The sequence below is a fragment of the Marmota marmota genome, unplaced genomic scaffold (genome assembly GCF_001458135.2).
Source record: "Marmota marmota marmota unplaced genomic scaffold, marMar, whole genome shotgun sequence".
Taxonomy (NCBI): domain Eukaryota; kingdom Metazoa; phylum Chordata; class Mammalia; order Rodentia; family Sciuridae; genus Marmota; species Marmota marmota.
This window is the reverse complement of record NW_025999863.1, coordinates 754,238-780,732: the sequence shown is the minus strand read 5'-3', so window position 1 is coordinate 780,732 and position 26,495 is coordinate 754,238. Positions and strand designations below refer to the sequence as shown.

Sequence of the window (26,495 nt, the reverse complement as noted above, 5' to 3'; positions counted from 1 at the left end):
CGGAAACCGGAACCCCGTCCGGGTCGTTCCGCTGCGCCTCCTCCGGCTTGCTCGTGCCAGCACCGCGCGCTTCAGGAGGATGGCGCCGGGTTCGGGCCCTTCGGGGCGCTGCGCTTTCCCTGCTTGCTCGTGCCAACACCGGGGGCTTCAGGAGGATGGCTCCGGGTCAGGGGCCTTCGGGGCGAGGGTGACAAAAGGAAAGGCGACGCCTTTGTACCCTTGGAAACAAAACATCACCCTGCGCGTCCCTGGGTGGGCTCGAACCACCAACCTTTCGGTTAACAGCCGAACGCGCTAACCGATTGCGCCACAGAGACAGCGCTGCCGCCTGGCGCCCAGTGGCATCCTACGAGGCATGCGCGCTCTGCGCACGGCGACAGCGGCAGCAGCGACGGCAGCGGCAGCGGCGCGGGGCGGAGTTCCAGCAAGGAGAGGCGTCTCGCGCTCTGCCGAAATAGCTCAGTTGGGAGAGCGTTAGACTGAAGATCTAAAGGTCCCTGGTTCGATCCCGGGTTTCGGCAGAAGTTTTGGCACCCAACCCCGGACTCTCGGTTTGCTCCCCGGCACGTCACCCTGTTGTGCAGCCCCCGGTTGTGCAGCCCGGGATCCAGGAAGTTGGCGCTGACTCCACCAGCGACCACCAGTTCTCCCACTACCCCCTACTTCTATTGCTCCCCAAACTTTCCTTTACCTACCTTCTTCAGTATTTTAGATTTTTTTTAAAAATTGGCAGTGCTGGGACGGGACTGTGGCTCAGCGGTAGAGCGCTGGCATGAGGCCCTGGGTTCACCCTCAGCACCACATAAAAACAAAGGTGTTGTGTCCGACTACAACTAAAAAACACTTTTTAAAAAAATTGGCAGTGCTGTAAATCCACCCAACACTTTCCACCCTTGTAGGGCTACAGTCAGTACAGATTATAAAACAGATAACCAGACTCGAGTTTGCAAAACGCCTCCCACTGCACATCATTTGCTGCACACAAATCCTGCTGGATCCCTGCTCCACCTTTTCCGCCCCTTTCCCTAATGGGAGACTGGGGCTCCAGCAGGCCGGCCGCCTACTGAGGACCAGGCAGGAACTGATTGAGTTCTGAGGTGCTGGGGCCCCAGTGCTAAGCAGATCCTCCTGGTCCCTGGGGATGAGAGGCAAGGGCAGGTGCATTGGCAGGGCAGGGGCTGCCACCCAGGCCTGGCATCCAGGCTGAGGTGGGGGAAAAGGACAGGTAGGCTTGGCCAGAATCTGCAACACTGGCTGGAACAAAAGCCTTTTCCTCTCTTGTACACAGGCAGTGCTGTTATAAAAGTTGTATCTGAAACTTTTAGTAAATTTCAGAGTCATACAAGTTATGGTGATCATGCAGAGATCCTCTGAAGGCCATACCCAGCTCTTTAATTGTGGTTTGTGTTAATGCAGCAGTTTGTCACAATTGATGAACCAACAGGGACATGTTCATTTCTGAAGAGTGTACTACTGGACTTGCTCCTTTGTTCCCAAGCCCCTACTAGGTTGGCGTGTCACCAAAGAGAAACTTACTCCCCCGGTAAGTTTGGAGGCAAACTTTGACCATGACCAGGGCTGGTCACCGAAGCCCTGGATGGCATTTGATGGATTCGTAAGAGGAGGAGAGCTGGATGCTCTCCTCTGGATGACACCTGTTATCCCAGAGACCAGAGGTTGAGGCAGGATTACAAGGTTGAGACCAGCCTCAGCGACTCACAAGATCCTGTCTTCAAAAAAGACTGGGGTTGAACTCAGTCGTAAAGCACCCCGAGTTTCCACCCCAGTACCAAAAGTTAAAAATGGGGGCCTGGGTGCAGCCCAGGGGGACAGGTGCAGGAGCAAGGCTGGCTGCTCCCCAGGACCACAGAAGTAAAGGAAGAAGAGCCTCCCTGACTCCCCAGGGCCACCCTCCAGGCAGGCCCACCAGGAAGGGTCCTCAGTGTGCAGGTCACCGAGGCTCAGGAACGGGCGTCGTGGCACCCACTGCCACCTTTATGATCATCATGGGATGCCCTGTGAGGCTGAGGCTGCAGGGGCAGGGGAAGGGACAGACATGGGTTTGAGGGCTCTCTGGGAGGCTCACTGTCCACCACCCATGCTCTGCCTCTGTAGGATGTCACTGTCTCCCAGACTATCTGCTGGGACCCAGGGTGTGTGACCGCCACGGCCAGGACGGGTGCTGCCCTCCCCACCAGGTCGTCTTGCAGGGAGCAGGCAGCCATGCTGGAAGGAAGGGAGCATCTGAGAGGGCCAGAGTGTGGAAGGGGTACCTCAGAGCCCCTTCAGATGACAGAGCCCTAAAAGTGGCCTCGGAACCACCCAGGAGGTGGTCCCTGAAGAAGTTATCCCCACCACAGTGTGCTGCCACCTGTTTTGCACCGTGCAAGACACTCAAGTGGGGTCTGCACGTGCAGCCAACCTGTGAATGGGCTCAGGTGGACGGGGCTGGCTCTGACACCTGTGCCCGAGGGAAGGCTCCTCAGGTGGCCGGCCCAGGGAGCAGGCCTGTGGTCACAGTGCAGGGGCTGGAAACAGGGTTGAGGAGGAAGAGGCGGACCTGGTGGATGGGAAGTCATTAAAGCCCAAAGGTTTGTCCAAGGCTATGTCCCAAGGAACCCCAGGCTGTCTGGGGACACATGAGCTGTCACATCTGGCCTGGAGGAGCTGGAGGCCCGGGATGCTGCTCAGCAGCCCAGAGAAACACCTGACCCCCGAATCAGCAGAGGGTCAACCTGAGCATGGGGAAGTGTGGTGTGTCAGGGCTGTTGGGCACACACGGGAAGGACTCTGCAGAAGCCAGCCTCTCAGGGCCGGCCCAGGACAGAGCTGGTTTTTCTGCACGCTCCTGCAGTGGCCACCAGGTGGGGTGGTGGCCATGCTGGACCCCGGGGACAGCCATTCCCAGCTCTTTGAGGTTGCTGTGGGGTGCACACAAGCAGAGGACCTCAGGGGTGGCCACTGCCAGGGCTTGCCCCTCCTCCCACACAGGCTGTGGCACGTGGGAACAGCTCCTCTCTGGTGCTGGCTTCTCCAGCACAACACCCAGGGCCGCCCAGCAAATGCCAGAGCTGGGAGGGGAGGAGACCAGAGAGAGGAACAGAATAGAACCAGACCCAACACGCGGTGCTTTTCGAGCCATATCACACAAGCCTCTTTTAAAAACACATTTAATACTGGATGCAATGTCACATAAACGACAAACTCGCACCAGCACAGCACAGCACAGCACAGCACGGGAGCAGCCCAGCACAGGGCGCGCCTGCTCGCAGCACCCGTAGGGAGACACACCCTCCCCAGACACCAGGGAAGGAGCTGCCTCAGCGAGGGGGACCCGCCCTGCGCCCCACTCGGGGTCCTGACCCTCCAGAACACTGGCGTGCACCGCAGGGAGACGTGCCACCCCGTGCCAGGCCGAGCAGACCACAGTGCCCTGGCAGTGGCACTATCCTCAGCGGCGCCGGTTCCGTTCTTCTAGGAGCTGGTTATCGAATATTTGTTTTTCCCTTCAGAAAACAAAAGGGTCCATCATTTCGGCAACCAGTCACTGTGTGTGCGTGCGCCTGCATGCACGCGCGCGCACACACACTCAAAGAGCTGGACATGGGGCCAGGCTGCAGAGGCTGGGACTTGCTGTCCCCTGGCCTCGGCCTCCCAGGCTCTGGGATCACACGGGGGATCGTAGGCATGCGCCGCTGCACCCTGCTGCAGCCGGACGTTTCTGGCAGTGCTGGGGATTAAACCCAGGGCTTTGCACTCCACCACGGAGGTACACACCCAGCCCAGGGACATTTTCTGCACAATTTTTTAAAAGACATTTTTTTGTAGTTGTGGGTGGACAGCCTGACTTTTTATGTGGTGCTGAGGATGGAACCCAGTGCTTCACACGTGCAAGGCGGGTGCTCTGCCACTGAGCTACAGTCCCAGCCCAGCATAATTTTTTAAAATAATCATCTTAAAAAAAAAAAAAAAAAAAAAAAAAAAACAACTGTGAAATACCAAATTGCAGTTCTTTTTTTGACACAGGGTCTTGCTAGGCTGCCTAGGCCTGGAACTTGCCATCCTCCTGCCTTAGCCTCCTGAGGAGCTGGGACCCAGCTGTGGCACCATTCCAGGCTGTAAACTACACTTCGAGGTGACACATTGTGGCAAGTGTCCTCAGCCACACCTCTGAGGCAACAACCCTCACAGGCCAAGAGTAAGGGCATCTCGGACAGAACGCAAACGCGGGGTTAGCAGGCCACGTGGGCTTCACGCTTCTGCAGCGCACGCTGGAGCACGGGAGAGAACCTCCCGGTGGGAGGAGGGCACTGCCGCCATGGCAGCCACTTCTTGAGACACCGCTGCGCGAAGGTGAGCGCGAGCCCCAGAGGGCCCTGAAGCCAAGTGGGGGCACCCTTGTGCAGTGACGCAGGAGGCTGAGGCGAGAGGCTGCCTGGCAACTCTGCAAGACCCGCCTCAGAGCAGAATAGAAGGGGCTGTGGCAGCTCAGTGGAGCACCCGGGTTCAGCCACAGGACGACAGAGAAGAGCCATGGGACAGGAGCACTGAAATGCAGACCCGGGGCAGACGGTGCTGGGATGGGGCGCTCAGCAGAAAACACCCTGGAGGCCCAAGGAAAGCCTGGACCCTGCTCGCCGGACACCCGAGATGCCCCCGCACGGCACTGGCGTCCCTTTCTACGCAGCTCAGCTGAGGGGCTCCCGGTCAGTCCAGCTGTGGACTCTTAACACTTTTCTCCCCCTGAGGCACTGGGAGCCGATCTAGGGGTGCTCTACTGCTGAGCCACACCCTCAGACCATTTTATTTTGAGACAGGGCTTTGCTGAGGCTGGCCTGGACTTGCATCCTCCTGCCTCTGCCTTTCAGGTTGCTGGGAGGAGAGGTGTGCCCACTGTGCGGCTTGTAGCATTTTTGATACTGGCACAGCAGGGCAGAAGCTCCTCAGAAGGGAGCCGTGGGAGTGAGGGAGGCCCTACCTGCCTGGACCACCACGAAGGCTCTAAGAAAGCAGGCAGGACAAAGAAGGAGCTGGGCTGGCGCGGAGTCGCTGTGGCTCTTGCCTCACTCCCAGACTGTCACTTCTACTTGCTTTGACTGAAACGGGCCAGGCGCTAGGAGCCAGTGACAACCACATTCTGTCTGCCCAGGGTCACAATTCCCGCCAACAGAACCCAACCTAACCCCCTCTAGGAGGCTTCTGGGCCTTCGCGACAGCCAAGCCCAGGCTCCTTCCCTCGACTCCCCAGCAGCTGCAGCTCCAGCCGCCTCCAGGGTGCAGGACAGTGGGCCTGGGAGGCAGACCTGCAAGACCCGCACAGAGACCCTGCCTGTGACTCCATTGAGCCTTCAGCTTGTCACTGCCCTGCAGCCCGCCTGGCTCCCAGCAAGGCCTGGCAGATCGCCCAGAGGAGGATTAGGGGCTCTCGGAGCCAAAAGTCCCAGGGTGGCCAGACATCGCAACCAGAGGGAGACATCTTGATCAGGGCCATGCTGCTGCTTCATCTTCATCTCTTTTCTCAAAGAGCCAGGGGGTGGGAGCAGGTGGGGAGAGTGCAGTGTGTAGTGTGTGTGTGGGGGGGGGGGGGCCACGTGCGCACACAGGGCTCTGCCCAAGGAGGTCAGGGAGGAGCACAACCAGAACGCTCGCTCAGCCCGGAGCCTCCTGCAGCACCCAGGTCCCTGGGCAGTCTGGCTCAGGTGGGGACTCCAGGGCCACCTGCTGATTGTCTTCCATCTAGTGACAGGCTGGGTGCCCCTGCCAGGCTGCCTGTGAGGAAGAGGTGGCCCAGGAGCTGTGTAGCACAAGGAGCGGGACCTGGCGCCTACCGGTAGCTGAGTGAAGGTCCCTTTATGTACTTTTCTTCAGCCGTCTTGTAATCCACCGCGTCCACCGCAGAGATGGCACAGATGATGGCCTGTGAGAGGGCAGAGTAAGCTGGACTCGGGCAGCAAGTGCTGGGGCAGCCACGGAACCCACACCAGGCTGGGAAAGCTGCAGAGAGCCCTGGCACCTGCCCCACCCCTCCCCTCCAGACTGCCCATGCTTCCAGCAAGCCCCAAGTCGAGCCGTCGCTGCAGGAGGCACTGAGCCCAGTCAGCGACAGCATCTTCTAGCCCAGAGACAAGAGGCCAGGTCACCACACACGGTAAAAGTAAAAGGCAGGCCCAGACCACACGTGCCCCCGGGAGATTTGTTAAGTCAACCATCAAAACAAGAGCTGGGGCTGGGGCTGGGGCTGGGGCTGGAGAGAGCTGGGCTTGGACGTGCGAGGCCCTAGGTTCCATCCTCAGCATCACACAAACATAAATAAAAGAAGACATTGTGTCCGTTGACAACTTAAAAAAAAAAAGAGCTGACTTCTAGGAGAGCCACTGAGGTCTGCAGTGGGTGTCTGACCTTGACCACAGTGTTAATTCCTCTAAGTAGAACAATAGCATCTAAAAGTCCTAAGGGCAGGGCACGGTCATGCACGCCTGTCACCCCAGCCATTTGGGAGGCAGAGTGAGGCCACAGGACTGCAGGCTTAAAGGCCAGCGAGACCCTGCTGAGCTCAAGACACAGCTCAGCCCTCAGCGCCCTTGGATTCAATCCCCAGTGTGTGGGGGATGAATCGTCCCCTGGGACGGGTGTCCCAGGAGCGTTCCCTGTCATGACAAACACAAACATCCCAGACCTCACCCAGTTCCAGAGGACACAACTGAGTATCTACGGGTCAAGTGAACATAGTCTTCCCACCTCCCGCGGGTACAGGCACACAGCCTCACCACGCTAGCGGAGCGTGTCAGGACTCCGCAGTCAGTGCACACGCCTGCCTAGCAGGGGCCTCTGAGGAGCAGCTGCTCCCACCCCATCCCAGATGCGGCCTGCCCCCAGGGCTCACCTCGGGCAGCAGCACGTCCAGGATGAACCTGATGCTGTCACCATTGACTCCCGCCAGCACCTCACCGTCCATCTGCTGGTAGAGGCCCTGCAGGTACTTCACCACGAGGTCCAGCTGCTCCTCGTCCTCCAGGTAGGTTTCCACGCAGGTCACGTACTGGCTGGAGCTCAGGAACGTCTTCAGCCACCTCGAAGGCCGCCTGCTCCTCAGGATGGCCTGCAGGTGGCTCTCTGCACCCCTGCTCTTCACGATGTACTCCACCAGCCTCTGGTTGGCACGGTCCCGCGCAGCCCGAGAGCGGTCAGGCAGCACCTTCCTGCAGGGCTGCCTGCGCCCCACAGTGCTGCCCTCCACGGGCTCCTCAAGGTCTCCCTTGTTCAGCTGAGGGAACCTGGTCCCCAAAATATCCTGCTGGATGGATTTCCGGACGGGATAGCCTGCAACAGAAGCACATGTCATGGGGCCCCTCCTGGGCCTGGGCAGGATCTCTGCCTCCTTCAGGGCCACAGGTGGACCACACTGCCGTGCGCCCAGCCCAGGGAGCACGGGCCTTGCCAAACTGGAGCCGTGGCCAGGACTGGGAGGCAGACCAGGCGCCTCCAGATCCCAGGAAGCGGCTGAACGGCGGTTTTGTTTTAAGGTTCCTGAGGACCCTCATATTGACGGGATCCTGGTTATCCTCTCTTAACTGGGCCCTTCAGCCATGTTTAACCCAAGCAGAGAAGAGATCCCCACCCCACCCCCAGCAGCTCTGCTAAAAGAGAACCAGCTTCTTTCCACTCCTTTTGCAACCAACCATTAAGAATGGAAACCCTGCTCCTGTCCTAAAGGAAATGCAGGACAGTCTGCAAAGCACTGTCCAGCCTTCCAGTGCCCGGGCTGCACTCCCCAAGTCCCTGCCACACATAGTACCCGCCCCCATGGAAGAGTGTGGACGCAGTCTGTGGGATGACGGGCACCAGGACAGACGAGCTGAACCCAATAGCCACGCAGGCCCCATGGCAGACAGGGGCAGCATGGGTGCATCTGGTGGGGGGTCTCTCACAGCTTGCCTTGGGCTAAAAGCATATCCCACTTCCATGTTTCCATTTCACTGTGTACACATGTGAGTGTGTGCACCTGTGTGTAAGCACATGTGTGTGTGAGTATGGGAGCATGTGTGAGCTTATGTGCGTGACATGTGGTGCCAGGGTGCACCCAGGGCTCTCACGTGCGGGGCAAGCGCTCCACCAACTGAGCCACGCCCTCCCAGCCAGCTGGCACTTCGACACTGCCACAGGACTCACTTATATCAGCAGCATAGTACTCCAGGAAGGAGCCCGCAAAAGAGCCACAGCCTGCAGGGGAGAGGGAAGGTGAGAGTGGGTCCTCCCAGCACCTTCGGCATCCCATCCTGCATGCCTCCTCTGGGGCCTCCCCAGCCTACCCAAGAGGGTGCTGCAGAACAGCCCACAGCTCGACCTGCCCCTGGCAGGAGCCCCAAGACTGCTTCTCCCCCTAGAGACCTTGCCTTCTGCTTACATAGCGCACCCAGCCAGGCTGGGGGACAGACCAGGAGCAGTGCGTGTCTGCCTCCAGACCTAAAGCCAGCCCTCAGGGTTTTAAGTTCCAGTGCCAGCCCTGCCCTCTGCTCTGCCCACAGTGGGCACTTCCAGGCTGTGGCCCCACATACCTAACCGTACCCGGTAGTCGGTGATGAGGGAGACGCAGGAGCCAATATCCCGGTCGAAGTCCTCTTTGGCTTTGTCCTGCGAGACCCGGACGGCAGGGTGTTATGTTAGCAGGGCAACAGGACCACCTCACACATCCCCTCTGTCCAGAGGACATGCCGCAGAGCCTTGCACCTGCCCAGCAGCCCTGGGCAGCCCTGGGCAGCCCATAGTCCCTTGGAGCCTGTCTCCTCATTCACTAAGGAGCCCAGGTCTTGGGCCAGTGCTCAGGAGTGGAGGTGGATGGCCACCTGCAGTGCCCACCAATGTCGGCGGACGTCTGTGTGTGTGTGCCCGCCCACACACTGCTCAGAACCAGCAGGACTGCTGGAGGACGTGCTGCCCCCCCAGGAGGGAGGGATGTCAGCCACCAGTGCCAGGTCTCACCAGGCCTCAGGGTCCTCGTGGGATGCAAGACCAATGCCCTCTGTGAGAGTGGCCCCAACACACCCAGGAGGATGGGTGCCCTGGACCAGCCCGTGATCTGCCTGCCCTGCATGCCACCTCCAGGGCAGCAGGAGACACTCCTGGTGACAGCCAAGCAGCAGGGGTCACAGAGAGCAGGCAGCTGCAGCTCCACAGGCCCCACAAAGCCAGGTGGTCACATGACAGCCCACAGAAGACTCCAGAGCCACGGAGGAGTACCACCCGCATGTCCTAAGGTCGGAGGTAGAAGACCTGCAGTCTCTGGCCCCTGGGGAGCCCCCAATACCTGCCTCACAAAGCGCTGCCCCAAACTGCTCTTCAGGAGCCATGCCTCTTGACACTTCTCGGCCTGAAGCACGAAGCCCCCTCTACTCAGGGTCACACCAGCCCCACCCACTTAAATGGCCCATGAGCATTCCCTGCCACCCACCCACACGGGGCACCAAACCCACTCTCCTCAGAGCAAAGGACGTAGGTGGCGCTGCTCACCAAGGGCCCAGGCCTCCACTGACCCATGACCAGGACTCCAGTTGGAGAAACAATTCCTGTGTGCTCCAGGGATGAAGGTAAGAAGATCCCCCACCGCCCTCCTGAGTGCCCTGCACTCCTCCAGGGAGGCCGCTCTGACTCCCAAGAGCGGAACCGACACTTCTGAATGCAGGCGGCCCAGGCCCTGACCTGCTGGGCCTGGGTTTCTCTCTTGGGAGGCCAGAGGGCTCAACGTGGCCCCTGGTGCCAGCCCACCCTCTGCCCAGAGCACCTGCCCACCAGCATTCCAGGTGTTGGACAGGGCGTGGTTTCCACACTGCAGGGAGGCGAGCTCACCACCTGGGGCTGCCGACTCCCAAGAAAGCCAGGCTCGGGCAGGGGGTGCAGTGCCCACCTTCTAAAGGGTTGGAAATCAGGAAAAGGAAATGGGGACTCGGTGGCTAGCGCATGCCTAGCACACAGGAGGCCCTGGGTTCCAGTCCCAGCATGAATAGAAAAAGGGAAAAGAAGAAGCGCCCAGGCAGGTGACCAGGACACAGCCCAGGCCCTCAACCCCTCACAGCCAAGGCACAGTGCACAGGACATGCAGGGTGAGGTTCCCAGGTGGCCCAGCCGTGACAGCAAAGCTCAGGGAGGGGCAAGGCATGGGGTCCCAGGAACCCAGGGCTCTAAGCCCTGCTCCCAACCCAGGTGGCAGACACACACACAGGAGCCAGGGACCCCAAAGCCACAAAGGCCACGCTGATCAGCCACAGAACCACCCTCAGGAAGCAAGCAGGCGACACGCCCTCACCAGCAGTGCCTGCTTCTCCTCACAGTCGAAGTGCTTCAGTCTCCTAAGGGGCACGGTGATGCTGGACGGGGAGAGGGACGGTCAGCAGGGCAGCCAGCGCCTCAGGAACTACCGCCCCCAGCTTCCTCAGGCCTCAGCCCCACCAGTGACTGCTCTGCCAGCTGCCCATGACAGCGCAGAGCTAGGCCCAAGGGACGGGACACCACTGATGCCCTGTGCTCCAGAGCAGACCCCAAAAGGGACTTGGAGGACCCAGGAGCCCCAGAGTGCCACTGGAGGAGCGTGAGGCTTCTGAGCACCAGTGGAGGGCAGATCCCATGCTCTTGTGCTGTTGCCTCACAACTGAGGATCCGGCAGGGAGGGAAAGGCCAAGGGACCCGCCTCAGGCAGCCAGCAAGGTCTGGGTGGAGGCAAGACGCTGTCTGCACAAGGCAAGCTCTGACCGGTCTGCGCAGGTGGGCCCTGTCACTCAAGCCACCTTTCACAGCCGGCAGGGGAAGTTCTGAAAACCTTTTCTTCCATTACAGCCTCCATGCTCCTTCTTGCATCCTGCCTGGGCCCTGGCCATCCTTCCCCCTGGGGGCCGCCAGCACGCCTCCTGACCACTCAGACAGCCAAGAACAGCAGCCTTACCCTCTGCCTTTCGGGTTCATGTCCCCTTCGATGAAGAGCACGCTCGCCTTCTTATCTCTCCGACTGACGCTTTTGACCTGTGGGCAAAGCCAAGGAGACAGCGTCAGGAACAGACAAGAAGTGGTGGCTCCAACACTGCCTGTGAGCAGTGCCACCAGGTGGGGACAGCCAGCACAGGCCCAGACAGAGGCCAAGAAGGCAGCCACACCACTGCTCTCCACCGTGTCCCCTCTGAGGCGGGCTGGGTGGTCTTCCGCTTGGGATTCTGAGAGCACCTGCACCCACCACTGCAGCCCCCCAGAGGAGCATTGGGTGGCTCTCCCACTAGCTCACGGGTTCCCATCCTCACTCTCGGGACAAGCAAAGGCAGCTCAGAGAGGCTAGGAGCCAGCCCAGGACAGCAGAGGAACCGCCATGTGGACCTGACCCAAACCACCCTAGGATCTCCAGGAGACCCGAAAACAAGGCCATGGCTGCCTGCCCTTGTGCCCAGAAGCTCTCCTGCCAGCTACCAGTCAGCCCAGTAGGGCCCAGGAGGTGCCAGGAGGTGTGGGGGCAGGGCCTGGAGGGAGGAGGACCCCCACATGCCCTGCACAGCAGGGCAAGGGGTTGAGGCCCCCCACCCCCGAGTCTCTGCCTTCACTCAGGCCCTATTTCACCTAGCAAACACTGCTCAGACTGCGACTGTTTTCCTGTGACCACAGTCAGCCGTGCGCAGGGCGGTCTTGCTGGCAAGGGTGAGCTCAGAGCCATTAAAACAGCAGAGCAAACACCTTGTGAGTTCAAACACTGCTGTCTCTTGATAAGAAACAGCCAGGGCTGGGGTGTGGCTGGGTGGCAGAGTGCTTGCCTAGCGCACCCAAGGCCCTGGCTTTCATCCCCAAGACCACACAAGTATTTGAAAAGAAAAAGAAAACAAAATTGAACAACTACAGCTACATAGTCAGAAATCATAGGGCCCAAGAGCACCAAGCCCGAGGCGGGAGAAGGCAGGGGTGGCGCCCAGGCCACTTGGAGTCACATTACTGCAAACACCCCCACACTGCGAAGGCCCCAGCTGAAACCTGACCCCCGCACTTTAATGGGGACAGGCTCAAAGTGACACACTAGGGCCAGCACTAGCGCTCCATTTTTTTTTTTTAACATCTGTTTTTCAGTCGTAGGTGAACACAATATCTTATGTTTGTGGTGCTGAGGATCGAATGCAGTATCTCACACATGCTAGGCGGGCACTCTACCACTGAGCCACCACCCCGGCTCTACTAGCGCTTTCTTTGAGAAGGTTTTTCTAATTCTGCTTGATACAACTTTGACCCATGAACCACACTAAATTGTGCCAAAATAACTAGTCCCTTCCATTAGGCAAAGGCACCTCCAGCTTCTCAAAACCCACTGGTGTTCCCCAGCAGCAGAACCAGGTCAAGGGCTGCACGCCCAGGACGCAGGCCTGGCTGCCAACAAGGGGCAGGGTCGTGCTTACCACCGCTGGCCAGAAGGGGTACTTTTGGTATTTAAGCCAGACAAGCATTCCTACTTCAAATGAACTTGGTTCTAGAAAAAAGAAAAAACAGAGAGTCAGGCAGACGGAGCGGCCAGAGCAGCAACTCCAGAGACCCAGCCGCCAGCGTGCACCCGCCATCTCAATGCCACCCAACTGTGCCAGGGGCCCGGCAAGGTGAACGCAGGCACAAGGAACCACCACGAACCATGCAACACACGCCCATGCTTCAGAGTGGAGAGACACTGTGGTCAGGGAAGGCACCAGCAGCAGGGGCAAGTGGGGGTTCTGTCCTGTGTTTGCAATTTCTGTAAACCTAAGGTCTCCTACACTGCGACCTTTTTTCCTCCAGGCATGGTGGCACATGCCTGTAATCCCAGTGCTTCAGGAGGCTAAGGCAGGAGATTGTGAGGTCAAAGGCAGCCTCAGCAACTTAGCAAGGCCCTAAGCAACTCAGTGAGACTCTGTCTCTAAATAAAAAACAAAAACGGGCTGGGGATGTGGCTCGGCGGTCGAGTGTCCCCGAGTTCAATCCCCGGTAACAACAACAAAAAGAGAACTTTTCCCTAAAGCAGTGGTTCAGGCTGGGTGCAGCTCCATCCCAGCCCCAGGACCACAAAATACAGCCCGTGGCACAAAGCAGGAATGGGGCCAATGGCCCACAGGGAGGTACACGGGAGAACGTTATTTTCAAGGTGCCTACCTGAGAAACCAAGGTCTTAAAATGGGGAGAAGATCTTTAAATCATGAGATAACTAAAACGCTGTTTATGAACAAAACCCAACTACATTGGCTACCCCATCCCAAGAAATTCCCAAAATGAGTGAACAATTAGAAACATGAGAGTACCAGGGCCAGGAGCACCACCGTGGCACACAGACTGGCAACGGCCAGAAGGCTGCTGCTGCAGCTCACGGCACACACCAGGGCCCGCTTGGCAGAAACCAGGCTGGGGGTAAGAGGTCAGGAGGCGACAGCTCCCCACCCAAACGAGGCACTCATCAGCTTCCCAAAGACTTTGGGGTCAGGGACGCACACCACGCCCTGCCAAGAGTCTGACGCATGAAAACCCAAACCAACAGGGGACAAAAGCCCACTCAAGGGCTGGGTGAGACCCCGTGGTTGGGCTGTGATGGGCTGGCCTCACACAGCTGAGGAACGGGATCCATCCTCAGCACCGCCAATAAACAAATAAGTAACAAGGTTTAAAAAGGCAAAACAAAACAGACCTGTGCTAGCTCCTGAGAGAAAGGAGCACCCCAGGAGTTGTGTGGCCAGGGCCAGCCCGGCTCTGGCTGGCGGAGGTGCAGGGACGGGCCCTCCAGGAAGGCACAGCTCTCTCCTCCCAGCCAGCAAACCTGCTTGTGGGAGCTGGAGGCCACCAGGCACTCTGGCAGTTCAGGTGACATGAGTCACCACTCCACACATGGGCTGCCTTCCTTCCTTCATTTTGCAGAAATGGGTCTGGAACCCAGGGCCTTACGCATGTCAGGCAAGCACTCTGCCTTGGCACCATATCCACCTCTCATCACCCCTAGGAAATGATAGCTAGTTGCCACCAACACTCAGAAGATCGCGTGGAGACGTGAAAGTCTGAGTTGGCATCATGTGGGGGAAAGCAGAAAATTCAAGGTTGCAATTATGCTTACTTAATGACAAAAAGCTCTAAGCAGTTTGGACAAAAAAAGAGCTGCACAGCTGGACATGGTGGTGCACACCAGTGAGCCCAGCAACCCAGAGGGCCAAGGCAGAAGGACTACAAGTTCAAGGCGAGCCTGAGCCACTTAGTAAGACCCTGTTTCAAAAAATGAAAGGGCTGGGGTGTGCCCCAGTGCTAAAGCACCCTGGACTCTACTCTTGGACCCCTTCCAAAAAAGAGTGACAGGGGTTGGGGATGTGGCTCAAGCGATAGCGCGCTCGCCTGGCATGCATGCCGCACAGGTTCGATCCTCAGCACCACAAAGAAAGATGCCGTGACCGCCAATAACTAAAAAAATAAATAAATAAATATCAAAAGAGTGACACACCAAGAGTGCCTGAACACATGAGTGCACACATGCTTGCACAATCAGTAAGCGGGCGCCTGCAGGACCTCCCGGCCCTGGCCTGCAGGGTCCCGTGGCAGGCCCCACAGACCTCCTGCACCGTGTCTGAACCATCCTGAGCATGTCTGCAGACCAGCAATAACGGACAAGCCTGAGCAAAGGTGCAGGGCAGCAGGGAATGTAAGATGCAGCAGGTTCCAGCTGGTTCCGGAAGCAAAGCCACCTGTTGCTGGTTCAAATCAAATCCTTTTCTTGCTAAGCTCCTCTGTCCCCACGTCCAGAGGCACCAAAACATACATCACCTCAGTGCAAACAGGTTGGGGGTGCACACTGCTCCCTCGGGTTGGACACACTGCCCGCCAGGACCAACATCCCCACACCACAGCCAGAGGTGTGCCCCCAGGAGGCAGTATGCGGCTACACCCAAAGGAGGGCAATATGACCCATCCACTCACTCAGCCACCTGGTTCCCACAAGGAACAGGACAAGAGCTTCAAGCAGACAGAAGCCATGCTGACAGGGAGGGCCGAAGGTCTCTTTGTCAGACCCCCCCTCCGTTTGGTTACTCTTAAGAACACAGAAAAAGGCAATTCTCAGGGTTCCTCTCAGGTCTTGGTTTAGTAGAAGAAAAATCCAATGGCAAGAGACCTTTCGGGGAGATGTCAGAAGCAGTCTCGGAACATGGCCCAGTTTCTTCCGAGTGTCCTGTTACACCCAAAAGCAAGCTCTGTGCTTGTTTCTTACCGTGATACAGAAGGATCCTCGGTGGTTCCTCGTCCTCCTCATCTGCATCCAGGATGGAATTGATGGAACCACACTCCATGGACTCTTCAGAAGATGGAGGGTCTGCCAATAGTGAGGTTAGACTGTCATGACGACTCCTCTCGGCACAGGGGTCAGCGCAGGGCCCCTGCGAGCTAGGCAGCTCCTCGCCCAACAACACCCAGCTCAGGTTCATTTCAAAGAAAAGTAAACACGAGGGGGAGGGAGATGCCTTTCCAGGCAGCAGCAGGCTAAGTTGCCAGGCACCGAGCGGACTCAGAGGGACTTGCTTCTTTTGTCCTGCTGCACTATCCCCTGCCAGCCTGAGAACTGACTTGAGACAAGGCAGGGTGCAGGCATGGTCACTTCAGGAAATGGTGCCGAGGCACAAACTGGCTCCTGAGCCTTTACAGGGTGACAGGTGGGCTGTAAGAATGGAGACCCAGAGCCATGCAGCCGTCTGCAGGGAGCTCACTCCTGACACTGGACCCTGTGGTAGTGAGGGTTCCTGAATCGACATTTCAAAAGCAAGTGAGGTACTGGAGGCTGGGATGGGGATCCCAGCACGGGCCTGAACTACATGTAGCTGTCTACACAGCGATTCCCCAGACGAGTCCTGTCTCACCGAATGGGAGGGCAACTGGCTCTGCAAGGTTAAGAATAAAGAGGTGCCGAGAGCCTTGGGCACCACGCTTCCCGGCCTGTGTGTCTGACACGTGGCGCAGCTGCTCAGCCACACTCCACCAGGGCCACAGGTCCCACTTACTCCCATCCCCAACAATAGTACAGATATGGTATCTGGGAGAATCTAAAGCAATTATAACTCAGTGGGAAGACAAACACAAAGGAACGAGAAACTCTGCTCTGAATCTATTTTGGTAACAGTCTCAGTAAGATCTGGTTAGAAACACCAAGTGCCTGCCAACTGCTCCATCCTGGCAGAGCCCGAGTGCTGCCTCCCAGGGCCAGCAGCGGGGGTTACCTTGCTCCAGCTGGCCATGGGCCTGCAGACCAGCGTGTCTCACTTCCTTTGCAGGAGTGCTGGACGGAGGCAGCGCTGCCCCTGAGGCCGCTGGCTCCAGCTGTGCAGTCTGCAGCCTCCGGCCTCCATCTAGGCACAGCCTCTTCATCAGGCGTCCTCCTGCCCCCTCCTGGGCTGGGGACACTGTGAGGCTGCCTGATGGCAAGCCTGGATCACGTCCTTCAGCCCTGGCACACAGATCATCCTCCCTGGCTCGAGAAGGTGAGGACAGGGCCATCCAGCGGCCAGGCTCTCCCTGGCTTTCCTCTTCCAGCCCTGCCCCTGGAAGTGCAGGCACCCCCTGGCACCAGGTGGACTTCGGGGCTGAATTCCTTCTTCTTTTACTTGCCCGCGTTCGACTGCTTCGGTGGTTCCTTGACCTACTACCATCCTGACAACCGTCGCTGGCTGGACTGACCGACTGGGCTCTTGGGTTTTCACTTTTCCTGAGCTCCTTCTTGTGGCCCATTGTGCAGTTGGGGGCCTTTTCACAAGTGAACAAACCTGACAAGTCATGTTGTGCGTATTCCCACCTCCTCTCAGGCAGAAAAGATGGAGAGAAAATATCACGGGGCAGGGAAGCCACGTCCGTGGGCAGCTGCTCTCTCCGGGAAGGGCCTTCTTGACAGATGCGGTCTCTCTCATTCAGAATATCCAGAGCCACCCGCAGCGACCGTCTGTAGGTCAGCTCCTCCAGGGGTGCAGCAGGAACCTCCTCCTGTGAGGCTGCAGGGGCAAGAGAGAGCACCTGTCACGCTCAGGTGCCTAGGGGCTGCCACGGCCACACATCCACAGTCACCGTGGTCGCTAGCACTCGCCCTAAATGAGGCAAGAGCAGGCGATTCCCTGAAAAAGGGACAAAGCTATAAGACAGCTTTTCATTCAGGGCTGCAATCTTGGAAAAAGGAAAAAGAAAAAAAAGAAAAGAAAAATTCACTGACCTCAACCTGATTCGCTACCAAGATAAATTCTTCCAAGTTACACAACAATACTGTGAGCAAAATGTATTCAAATGTTTTGCAAATCCTCTCAACCATACAATTTCAAATTCAATCAGGGTCAATAAAAAACCAATGCCAACTAAAGAAGGAAATCGCTGGCAGCTACTCTTGGGTGGGGCAAGGGGCAGTGAGAAAGCCCTCTGAAAGCTCATTGTGGGCTGGTAAATGTCCCTCACTTTTTTTTTTTTTTTTAATTTTTTAGCTGTAGATAGACACAATACCTTATTTACCTTTGTGTGGTGCTGAGGGTCTAACCCAGTGCCTTCCCCGTGCTAGTGAGTGCTCTACCACTGAGCCCCAAACCCAGCCCCAAATTTCCCTCACTTCTTCACAAGGGCATTTCAAAGCCAGGAAAGCTATCCGAGGGCCCTTCGACTCTAGCCCATCCTCCCGGGCAACGGTTTTACTTATTCATTCCAACATACAGACCCAGCGCTGCTATTTGAACAGGATGAGGGAGGCAATGCCACAGCTCAGCAGGTGTAATGCCTCAATCAAAACCACATTTTGCCCGTTTATTTTATTTTTTTTTTTTTTGAGAGAGAGAGAGAGAGAATATTTATTTTTTAGTTCTCGGCAGACACAACATCATTGTTTGTATGTGGTGCTGAGGATCAAACCTGGGGAGCACGCATGCCAGGCGAGCGCGCTACCGCTTGAGCCACATCCCCAGCCCTCCCTGTTTAATATTAAAAGCACCCCCAAGTAACCTGCCCTGCAACACAGCTTGAACCAGCCATCGGGATGCCACCCAAGGACATGGTCAGCATTTTGGGGCAGGCAGGCACACACCCTGCTCCAGTGACAGCAGCTGTCCAGGAAACCAGGCCTTATTTCACAAACACCATGGGAAGGATTCTGGTCAATCTTTTCACAAAACAACCTTTTGCCACTGGGTTAAATACTGGCATTTCTAGGTAGAGAAAAAATTTTGTGTGGATCTGTGACTCGGTGAGCACAGAGGCCAATGCTCCCGAGCTATGTGCCGACAGGTCCCAGCTCCACCAGGCTCAGGAGGCAGCTCTGCAGACACAGGAAGGAGAGGGCAGGGAGGCCTCCCCAGAGAAGAGGAAGAGGACTCTCGGACTCTGCCATCGCCCTGAAGGTGGTCCACACTGCTTTACCCGCAGGTAACCAAGAGCAGAACAAGCAACACACTGCCCCACAACCGTTTATTTGCTTTTTCCAATGCAGAAAAATAAGTTTCCTATTGGTGTGACAAGTTCAAAACCCAAACGTTTCAAAATTCTGGAGTCTGCAACAAGACCCACTGATCTGTGGGAAAGAAATACCCGTGTGGACCCCCCCAGGAGAGCTGACCCTGCACATTGCTCACGTTCTCGCAAGTTTTGTGCCATCTCTTTCTAAATGGCACACATGGTCTCATTTAGACTTAAGCTTCCAAACAGGCATATAATAAAACCAGTTGTCCTCCAAGGTTATTAGGAACACTCCTTCACGAGGTTAATACTGACTGAGGGAGGAGTTCATGAGCTCTCAAGAGCGGACTTCACTGTCAGGTAGGGGATCAGAAAGCCCACACAGAAAAGACTTAAAACATACAACACTTAACTTTTCCTCTAGAGAGAGTATTTGAACATCTAGAAAGAATTCCTTTTTTCTCTTATTTTTTGTTGAAGTCTCAGTTCTGGCCAAAACCTATGTTTGAAAAAAATAACAATCCTGGTTATTAAGACAAAATGAGATACAGAGGTAACAGGGTTACAAAGAAACCAAGTACTTCTCACATATGCAAGCAAAGATTTCAAATGCCAGTCCAATTTCCTCTAATTCAGACAAAGAGACCAGTGGGCTTCCCAGCCCAAGATTCAGGCTCCCATCCACAGTGCCTTTCATGCTGCGGCAGGAAGGCACCCCAAACACCACCCCGCACATTACCACCACGAGCCTCTTGCCAGGAATTCCGAGTCAGAGCCCTACATGCATTTTTAAAGCTGTTATTTTCCTTTTTCTTTCCTTTGTGTGTGTGTGTGAATAAATGACACTTCTGGAAATAGAACCTTGTAAGCATTAGATCAAAACCCCATTATATGGGGAACAAGAATCCGTGCCAACAGACCCAGGCGCCAACCAGGTTCAATTATTTCACGGAAGCACTCCTAGGTATTGGTGCCTGATGAAGATTTTACTTGTCACCTGAAAGTCATTTCCAATTCCTGCAATTATAGAGTAACTGCTGTCACCTTTGCAGGCCACAATCGCCTTTCCCATCTGCAGAGGACGTACTTGGCATCCGTCATGATTTAGGCTCATGTGGTTAGTGGTAACGATTTGGCACAAAGTGCTTCAAGGTCTGATGCCCACGTGCCCTGCAACAGAATTTGCAGGGTGGTTTATAAAGGCATTTGCTGGCAATTTTCATGCAGACACCATCCTCAAGGGCACAGGTTAGCTCAGCTTATCTTCCACTAGACCACTCAGTTCCCTAACCAGGCACTGAGCAAACTGACAAACTGGCCTCAGTCACCAGGCAGGTGCCTGTATTTTTGTTTTTTTTCATAAATAAAATACAGCAGATTCCCTCCCAGCAGTTCTTCCCATACATTTTGAAAAAACTTCTCAATAAATTATTTCTACACTGAAGGCCAGCCTGTGACCTCCACACAAGGGACGGTTTAGGCAATAAATGCGTAAGGCCCTGCCTGGGTATGGGAGCTAACAGTTGACCACAGCACACAAAATCCAGAGAGAATGAATGTTCTTTCAGCTGCTGTATCCCCAAAAGGACGGGGACAGCTGCAGACCATTCCCTCCACCCACGGAAGAGATGAGATGCCTTGGCTGTTGACAAGAAATGCAAAGTTGTTTTGTTTTGGTTTTTTTGGGGGGTGCTATTTTACAGGGGGGGCCTCTGGCAGAAAAAAGGGGTCACTAGGGGAGGGGGTCCAAGCAGGAAGGGAGTTCACAGCAGATGTTCAAGCAGGACAGAAAGGGGTTTCAGGAAGCAGAAGAGGGGGTTCGTATCAGTGAGGAAAGGAGGGGACCCAGCAGGGGGTCACAGACTCAGAGGAAGGGGTTTCGTGGCAGAGGGGAGACTCAGGAAGCAGCAGGAGCAGGGCTCAGGGGGAGGGATGGCGGTTCGGGCAGCAGGGTCTAGGGGCAGCAGGAAGGGGGCTCGCTGCGCGCACGGCCTGCAGGCCGGCGGGGGCGTAGGCAGCAGTGACCGGCTCGGGAAGGAGAGGGAGGGTGGGGCGCAGGCAGAGAGGCGGCGGTACCGGCAGGAGAGGCCAAGGCTCAGGGAAAGGTGGGGTGCAGGCAGCAGAGACCCGGCCCCGGCACCGGAGGGGCCTCGGGCCGCAAGCGCCGGGCGCACGCCGCGGACGAGCCGTCCGGGCCCGGCCGCCCCTACCCAGGCCCGCCTGGGCCGCGCCGCCTCAGCCCCCGCCCGGCCGCACCCGACGAGGCGCAGCGGGCCGCGCTCNAGGTCCCAGCTCCACCAGGCTCAGGCAGTCTTTCCCAGCCACGAAAGGCTCATGCTGAAAGAGCAGGGGCAGAGCCCCCGTCCACTCCTGCCTCGGCCTGCCTCACCACGCTGCAGAGGCTCTGTAGAGAAGGCCAGCCCATGCTTCCTCCCCTGGACTCTGTCCTAGATTTCTAAGCACACAAATGACCACTTTTCAAGACCCAGGCTGAAACCAGACGAGGTGGTAACTTAGTCATCTCACAGTCATGAGATGGGCAAAGAAAAAGACCCTCCCCTCGTGGGAGTAAGCCCACTATGTCCTTGAGCTCTGGAGACCTCATTGTATGGAGAGGGCCTTGAGCTGGGTCAAGAACAGGACTCCAGGCCAGGTGAGGCTCAGAAGCAGTGCATTCACCTGGCTTGTGCCAAGCTCTGGTTCCAACCCAGCACCACAACTTGTTTAAAAAAAAAAAAAAAAAATCACACACAAGAAAGAACACAACTGATCCTAGGGTTAAATTCTGAAAAGGTTTAAGAAAGCAGATCCACGTTTCCCCTCCTTCATTCACACTCCGCCTTGTGAGAACAGGGCCTGGGTGAGCTTTTATTCCAAGTGGTCTCCGCGTCCTCCAAATGCTCTCATTTACTAAGGCTGACCATCCCTTGAAATGTGCGCTTACCTAAGAAAGAGGCAATGTTCTCAATCTGAGACTTCTCTAGGGCTTCCACTTCCGTGCTCTTCACCTGAATTCTGCAGAGACAGAAGGGACGGCTACACGCTACCAGCCAAGGCCACAAAGACATTTTCAAACATGCTTCTCTTCAGATGACAAAAAGAATTAAATTCATTTTCCTCCTCAACCTCCCACTTACACCAATAGTAACAGCCAACTAGGAATTCCTCTGCCTGAGGTTAGAGGCAGCGAGGACCCTGGTGGATGGGTTTTGTTTTTTTTTTGCTTCCCCCCCCCCCTTTTAAGATAGAAAGGTTGGCTGGAGTTAAGAGTAAAAATGAATTCAAATTGTGACTTTTATGAGGCAAATCCTACTTTCAACTGCACAAATAACTCCTTTGTTAGGTTTTCAGAGTAGGTTATGTTACTGACAGCTGTTTACAGCCCAGCAGGCGCGCTTCAGTTTAAAAGGATGTGCTTTCCTTGTAAGTCAGAGTATTCAATTACTGCCCAGCAGAAGGGAGAGCGAGCTGGGGGCCAGGCAGGCTCAGGAGGCAGCTCTGCAGACACAGGAAGGNCGAGGAGGCCACGGCGGCCCCAAAGGCAGAAGGCCCGCCCGCCAACCGCCGCCGCCCGCGCCCCCGCGCTCACCGCCTCCGCCGCCGCGCAGCTCCCCGCGGGCTGGAGGCGGAGCCTGCCTCGAGGCTGAGCCAAGCCCCGCCCCAGGTCCGCCGCTGTCCAATGGGACGCCGACGCCGCCTCCCCAACCCGCCCCCGCACCAGCCCCGCGGCCCGGCGCAGGCCACGCCCACGCCGTCGCGCATGCGTAGGTCGTCTTCGGGCGCCCCTCGGGTCGCTGCGCCCGGCGCCCGCCTTCCCGCGTCGCGTGCCTTTGTGTTTGGTCAGGCCGCGGTCGCCGACCCCAGGTCCCTGCGAGAAGACGGACGGGTCACCGCCGCGCTCGCGATGATCCCGACAGAACCTTCCAGTTCGGAGTGCTGCCCAGCCAATCCGGTCCACACCCCAAAGCCAGCACACCCGCCTGTGCCCACGACTGGGCCCCCAGCCAGCCCTGGGGGAAGTTGAGTGACGTCCACTGCTGGCGACAGGGCCATCTGGCCACGCAGAGGGTCCTGCAGGCCCAGGCGCTCCACCTGGGCCTGTGCCACAGGGACCAGGGTCCAGGCGCTGACCCTCTGGGGAGCCCTGGCCAGGTCCTGCCCCCGGCCTTTGGTCTGCTAGTGTGGCCAGTGCTCCAGGTGTGCCTGGCTCCCAAGTTGTGCCCAGGTCACTAGGGTCTAAAGAGAGACGAGGGATGGAGAGGTCAAGGCGTTGCTGCAGGTCTCCCTGGATCTCCTTTCCAGGCGGTCTGACCCAGCTGGAGCCCCAGGCAACTCACAGCCCCCATGTGCTGGTGAGGGTGAGTAACCATCACCCGGTACTTGGCACACACTGAAGTGGTGAGAGCTAGTTCACCGCAGCTTCTTGCTGGCCAGGTCCCTGGCACTATTTCGGTTTGGGTCTCTTTGGGTTCCAGAAATGCAAAGTGACACCAAATGGCCATCCTCCCTCCGGTTTTCTGAGTTTCCCACAGGGCTGGCGACAAAGGAGGACCTGTAATTGGACATCTATCTGTAAGGCTCAAGTGGGGACACACAGGCCGTGAAAGCTGGCGATGTAGATCAGTGTTAACAAGGTGGCGGGACAGCCAACCCTTTCCGGCCTAATTAGGGCCTTGGATGAATCAGAGCAGGGGTCGAGCCTCAGCTCAGAGGTCATTTTGATGTTCCACCTCAATCGTTTTTGAAAATACACTTGCACTTCTGGCTCAGACCATCTTGCTAGGAGTGGGTTTGCACGTAGGTTTTAATCTTTGATTTCGTTCATGGTTCAGTACACACTTAATACATTTTTCACCCCTCATCAGGTTAACAAAGATGAGAGGAGTGGCCTTGTGCAGTGAGACGGGCTGTGGAGTGCGGGCAGCTGGGCATGGGAGTTTCTGCACCTGGACATCTGTCAAATGCCTTCACTAAATGCAGACCCTGGGACCCTGAAGTCCCCACTCCAGGGGTTTACCTTGAGCACACGGTCAGTTGCACCCCGAGATGTTCCTGCAGGGACACTTCCTGCAGCATTGCTTACATCCCGGAAAAGATTTCCAACAACAGAGGATCAGCTACCTGAATGTGCTGCAGAGCTCTTTGCAGGACAACGGAAGCAACGGGAGCAGTGTGTCTTGGCTGTTTCCAGGGAAGAGTAGAGTTTTAATTTAGGCTGTGTCTGACTGGCAGGCAGGACGGAGCCCATGAACGTGTATTCTCAGCAGTGCTGCCCATCACCGGTGCTGCTTTACAAGGCCCTTCAGTGCAGCCGCAAGTCTTTAAACAGCATTCGAACGATGGTGCCTGGTGACAGGGGCTAGACATGCAGTAGTGAGGAAGACAGTACTTGGGGAGCTCACAGCCTGGTGGAGAAGACATCTCATAAAATACTGACATTTAAGTGCTTCATGCTGGCTCAACATGAGTATTAACTTGTTTAATGCAGTGTTAACCCCTGAAATGTTGGCATATAATTATCCCATTGTTTGGACTTCCCAGCCTCCAGAACTGTGAGAAAATAATTTTTTCTTCTGTAAATTACCCAGTCTTAGGTGTTTTGTTTCAGTAACACAAGCAGATTGAGATAACATCCCTCGCAGTCCTAGCCTGTTGGTTCCTTTTCATTACTGAGTAGTCTCCCATGGTTTGGGTACACCGGGACAACCTTCCCATCTTAAGGTCCCTGACCTTAATTGCCTCTGCAGAGGCCCTTTTGCCATGTAATGGGATGTATGCAGTCTCCAGGGATTGGACTCATTCTGCCCATTGCCTGGGGCTTCAAAGAAATCTGGGAAGGTCCCTCCTGCCCCACACCTGGGGGTCAAACATCCACACAGCTTTTCCTGGAGACAGGTGGTTGAGAGGGTTGTCTATCTGTAGGGCCACATGTGAATAGGGCTGTCTTTCTCCGGAGAAGAGGAGAAGGAATATCAGAGGACAGTAGCAACCGTGTCACAGCCAGACCCGTCTGTACCTTGCCCTGCAAGTATGTCACATCTCGGGCCTCCAGTGGTCCCAGCCAGTGACTGCCCACTCCTTGGACTTCTCGTCTGAATTTCTTGTTACCCATCAGTTGGGGATGACAGCCCAGGACATCAAGCTGTGGCAGTCGCTGAATCTGCTCCCAGAGCCACTCTTGATGTCAGGGACAGTGGGCAGGCTGGTGCTGTGGCCATGGCGGATAGTAGCCCTCCCCACCAGGGCCCTGTGCACAGGAGTCAGTAGGCCACCGGGCACTGGTGCCTCCCTGCCTGGCTGCTCTGAGGATCCTGCCGGAGAGCCAGAGCCAGGCTGCCATTCCTGGGTGCGTCGATGGTCCTGTGAAATGGGGAAGTCTGGTGCCCTGACGCAGGAGGCAGGGACAGGCCTGGGGAGGAAGGCCCCTGTTCCTGAGTTGCTCGGCCAAGGCCTGCAAGGCTACGCTGTCAGCAAGCACCAGCCGCCCCTGCTGCCGTCTCCTTCCTCCTCAGTGCCTCTGGAGGCTGTGGCAGGCAGAACTCTACCGAGGTCCACAGTGCCCACAGCCTTGTGTTCCCTCTGCCCTGGAATATGGGGTGACCCTGTGAACATCCCTGCCCTGGTTGCAAAGGAACTTTCCAGATGTGACTTTGGTTCCTTTCAGTTGACCTTTAATTAGGGAGACTAACTTGGGTGGGCCTGACCTAATCAGATTGGACCTGCCAAGAAGAGCTTCTGTCCTTCACATTCTCTCTCTAGGACACCTCACCCCTCTGGTGGCCCAGCACAAGTCACAACTCGGGACCTTCCCTGAGAGTGCAGCTCTGGGTGCTGTGGTATCCCTCTGAACCCCCACCTGGCTCACACCTATGGTTGGTGACCCTTGGGCCATTCCCCTCTGTGTCATCTCTTCTCGGGCACGTGGGGGCAGTCCCTGTCCCACTGTGCTTAGCATGGCTGAGCACTTGCTCTGGCCAGCAAGGTGTGAGCAAAGTCCATGGCCACCCACGGCTCCCCCCCAGCCCTCCTGCAAGGGACCCAATTCCGCTCCTGCGGGTGGCGGCCCCATTGCCTGGGTTCCAGAGCCAGCAAGTGGCCACTTGCTCCCAGCAGGGCTGGTGGGCAGAGGCCTTTCCTGGGTCTCAACCTGGGGGCTTGAGGCACACACGCTCTCCTACAGCCTTAGAGCCTGACGTCTGGGGTGGAGCTGCTGAGGGCTGCCTTCTGGAGGCCTTTTAGAAGGACACGGTCACTGGGTCAGGCCCACCCCTCACTTAGGCCACCTCATCTACCTGTCTGCAAAGACTTTGTTGCCAAATAAGGTGGCGTTCTGAGGTGCTAAGTGACATGAAGGGGGACATGCTGTGAGTAAGAGGTGACCCCTGATCTTTGTCACTGCTGTCACCCACAGAACCGCCCTGTGAGGCAGCCAGGGGCCCAGACGCATCCTCCCCAGGACTCCCGCGGAGCGGTCCTGGGGATGTGTTGACTTTACCAGCTGCGTCAGGACTCGCCTTAGAGGTGCACTGGGCCTGTTCAGGAGAACACCTTGATTAATCCTGGGGGTGGCGAGGGGTGCCCCAGGACCTGGGGTTAAAAGGGCTGGCAGAGACAGCAGCCTCTTCTGCCCAGGGAAGAGCCAGCCAGCGCTGAGGAGTGGCGACCTGTGGAGGTTAAGACCAAGGCACCCTGGGGACAGGCAGAGCGCTCGGTGGCCTTGCGACCTCCACGTCACCTGTGTGGGCCTCGGGGCTGCTCTGCAGGGACAGCAGGACCTGAGCTGGACCACTCAGCCGAAGGAGCATGGACAGGGGCAGGGAGCTTGCCGACCCCACAGCCCAGCCACCAAAGCCTGTGACACCAGGCAAACCCCAGGCAGCACCGTGGGTGTGCACCACACGCCTGTCCCCAAGAAGACACTGATGTGACTAGGGAAGGCCCCGGGCATTCACCAGAGGCTCCAGGAGCACCCAGCTCACAACTGAAACGACCAGATCCTGACACAGCACCTCGAGCAACGCGGCCGGCCCGGGGACAGCACCCGCCTTCCCCTGACTTCTCTAGTTTCACTGACG

At 56.9% G+C, this 26,495-nt stretch overlaps 2 protein-coding genes, 1 long non-coding RNA gene and 2 other non-coding genes across 7 annotated transcripts; 2 read left to right on the top strand and 3 right to left on the bottom strand.

Annotated features, from left to right (window-relative positions):
* Positions 1-243: 243 nt before the first annotated feature.
* Positions 244-317, bottom strand: Trnan-guu. The gene has a single exon. It is a non-coding gene; the product is annotated as a tRNA-Asn (tRNA).
* Positions 318-448: 131 nt separating this feature from the next.
* Positions 449-521, top strand: Trnaf-gaa. The gene has a single exon. It is a non-coding gene; the product is annotated as a tRNA-Phe (tRNA).
* Positions 522-3,156: 2,635 nt separating this feature from the next.
* On the bottom strand, positions 3,157-21,950 carry Pwwp3a (PWWP domain containing 3A, DNA repair factor). Its single transcript, XM_015503589.2, has 11 exons — positions 21,365-21,950; positions 16,221-16,985; positions 15,221-15,322; positions 12,414-12,484; positions 10,934-11,010; positions 10,301-10,361; positions 8,556-8,631; positions 8,170-8,220; positions 6,884-7,320; positions 5,829-5,917; positions 3,157-3,506 (listed from the first exon to the last, which is right to left on the bottom strand). Exons 1-11 carry the CDS (start codon positions 21,486-21,488, stop codon positions 3,452-3,454), a joined length of 1,908 nt encoding a protein of 635 aa, XP_015359075.1. The 5' UTR covers positions 21,489-21,950; the 3' UTR covers positions 3,157-3,451.
* LOC125619152 (PWWP domain-containing DNA repair factor 3A-like) lies at positions 18,240-22,146 on the bottom strand. 3 transcript variants are annotated; one of them, XM_048811904.1, is made up of 4 exons: positions 21,937-22,026; positions 20,615-20,635; positions 19,465-19,587; positions 18,240-18,919 (listed from the first exon to the last, which is right to left on the bottom strand). In XM_048811904.1, exons 3-4 carry the CDS (start codon positions 19,519-19,521, stop codon positions 18,758-18,760), a joined length of 219 nt encoding a protein of 72 aa, XP_048667861.1. In that variant the 5' UTR covers positions 19,522-19,587; positions 20,615-20,635; positions 21,937-22,026; the 3' UTR covers positions 18,240-18,757. The 3 variants fall into 3 exon arrangements, with proteins under 3 accessions (XP_048667861.1, XP_048667860.1, XP_048667857.1); XM_048811903.1 differs by lacking the exon at positions 20,615-20,635 and having other exon boundaries at positions 18,241-18,919; positions 19,465-19,590; positions 22,010-22,146; XM_048811900.1 differs by lacking the exon at positions 21,937-22,026 and having other exon boundaries at positions 18,241-18,919; positions 19,465-19,590; positions 20,497-20,639.
* A 30-nt stretch (positions 22,147-22,176) lies between these two features.
* Positions 22,177-24,000, top strand: LOC125619171. The gene is made up of 2 exons (XR_007350683.1): positions 22,177-22,778; positions 23,286-24,000. It is a non-coding gene; the product is annotated as an uncharacterized LOC125619171 (long non-coding RNA).
* Positions 24,001-26,495: the final 2,495 nt, after the last annotated feature.

Coding starts and splice junctions, on each gene's coding strand:
- Pwwp3a (XM_015503589.2), bottom strand. CDS start 21,488: ATGTCTTTGTGGCCTTGGCTGGTAGCGTGTAGCCGTCCCTTCTGTCTC. Junction 15,323..16,220: donor CCATGGCCAGCTGGAGCAAG/GTAACCCCCGCT, acceptor CACTATTGGCAG/ACCCTCCATCTTCTGAAGAG. Junction 7,321..8,169: donor GTACTATGCTGCTGATATAA/GTGAGTCCTGTG, acceptor CTTCTGTTGCAG/GCTATCCCGTCCGGAAATCC.
- LOC125619152 (XM_048811903.1), bottom strand. CDS start 19,521: ATGACGGATGCCAAGTACGTCCTCTGCAGATGGGAAAGGCGATTGTGG. Junction 18,920..19,464: donor GGCGATTGTGGCCTGCAAAG/GTGACAGCAGTT, acceptor TTTCAAACATAG/GTTTTGGCCAGAACTGAGAC.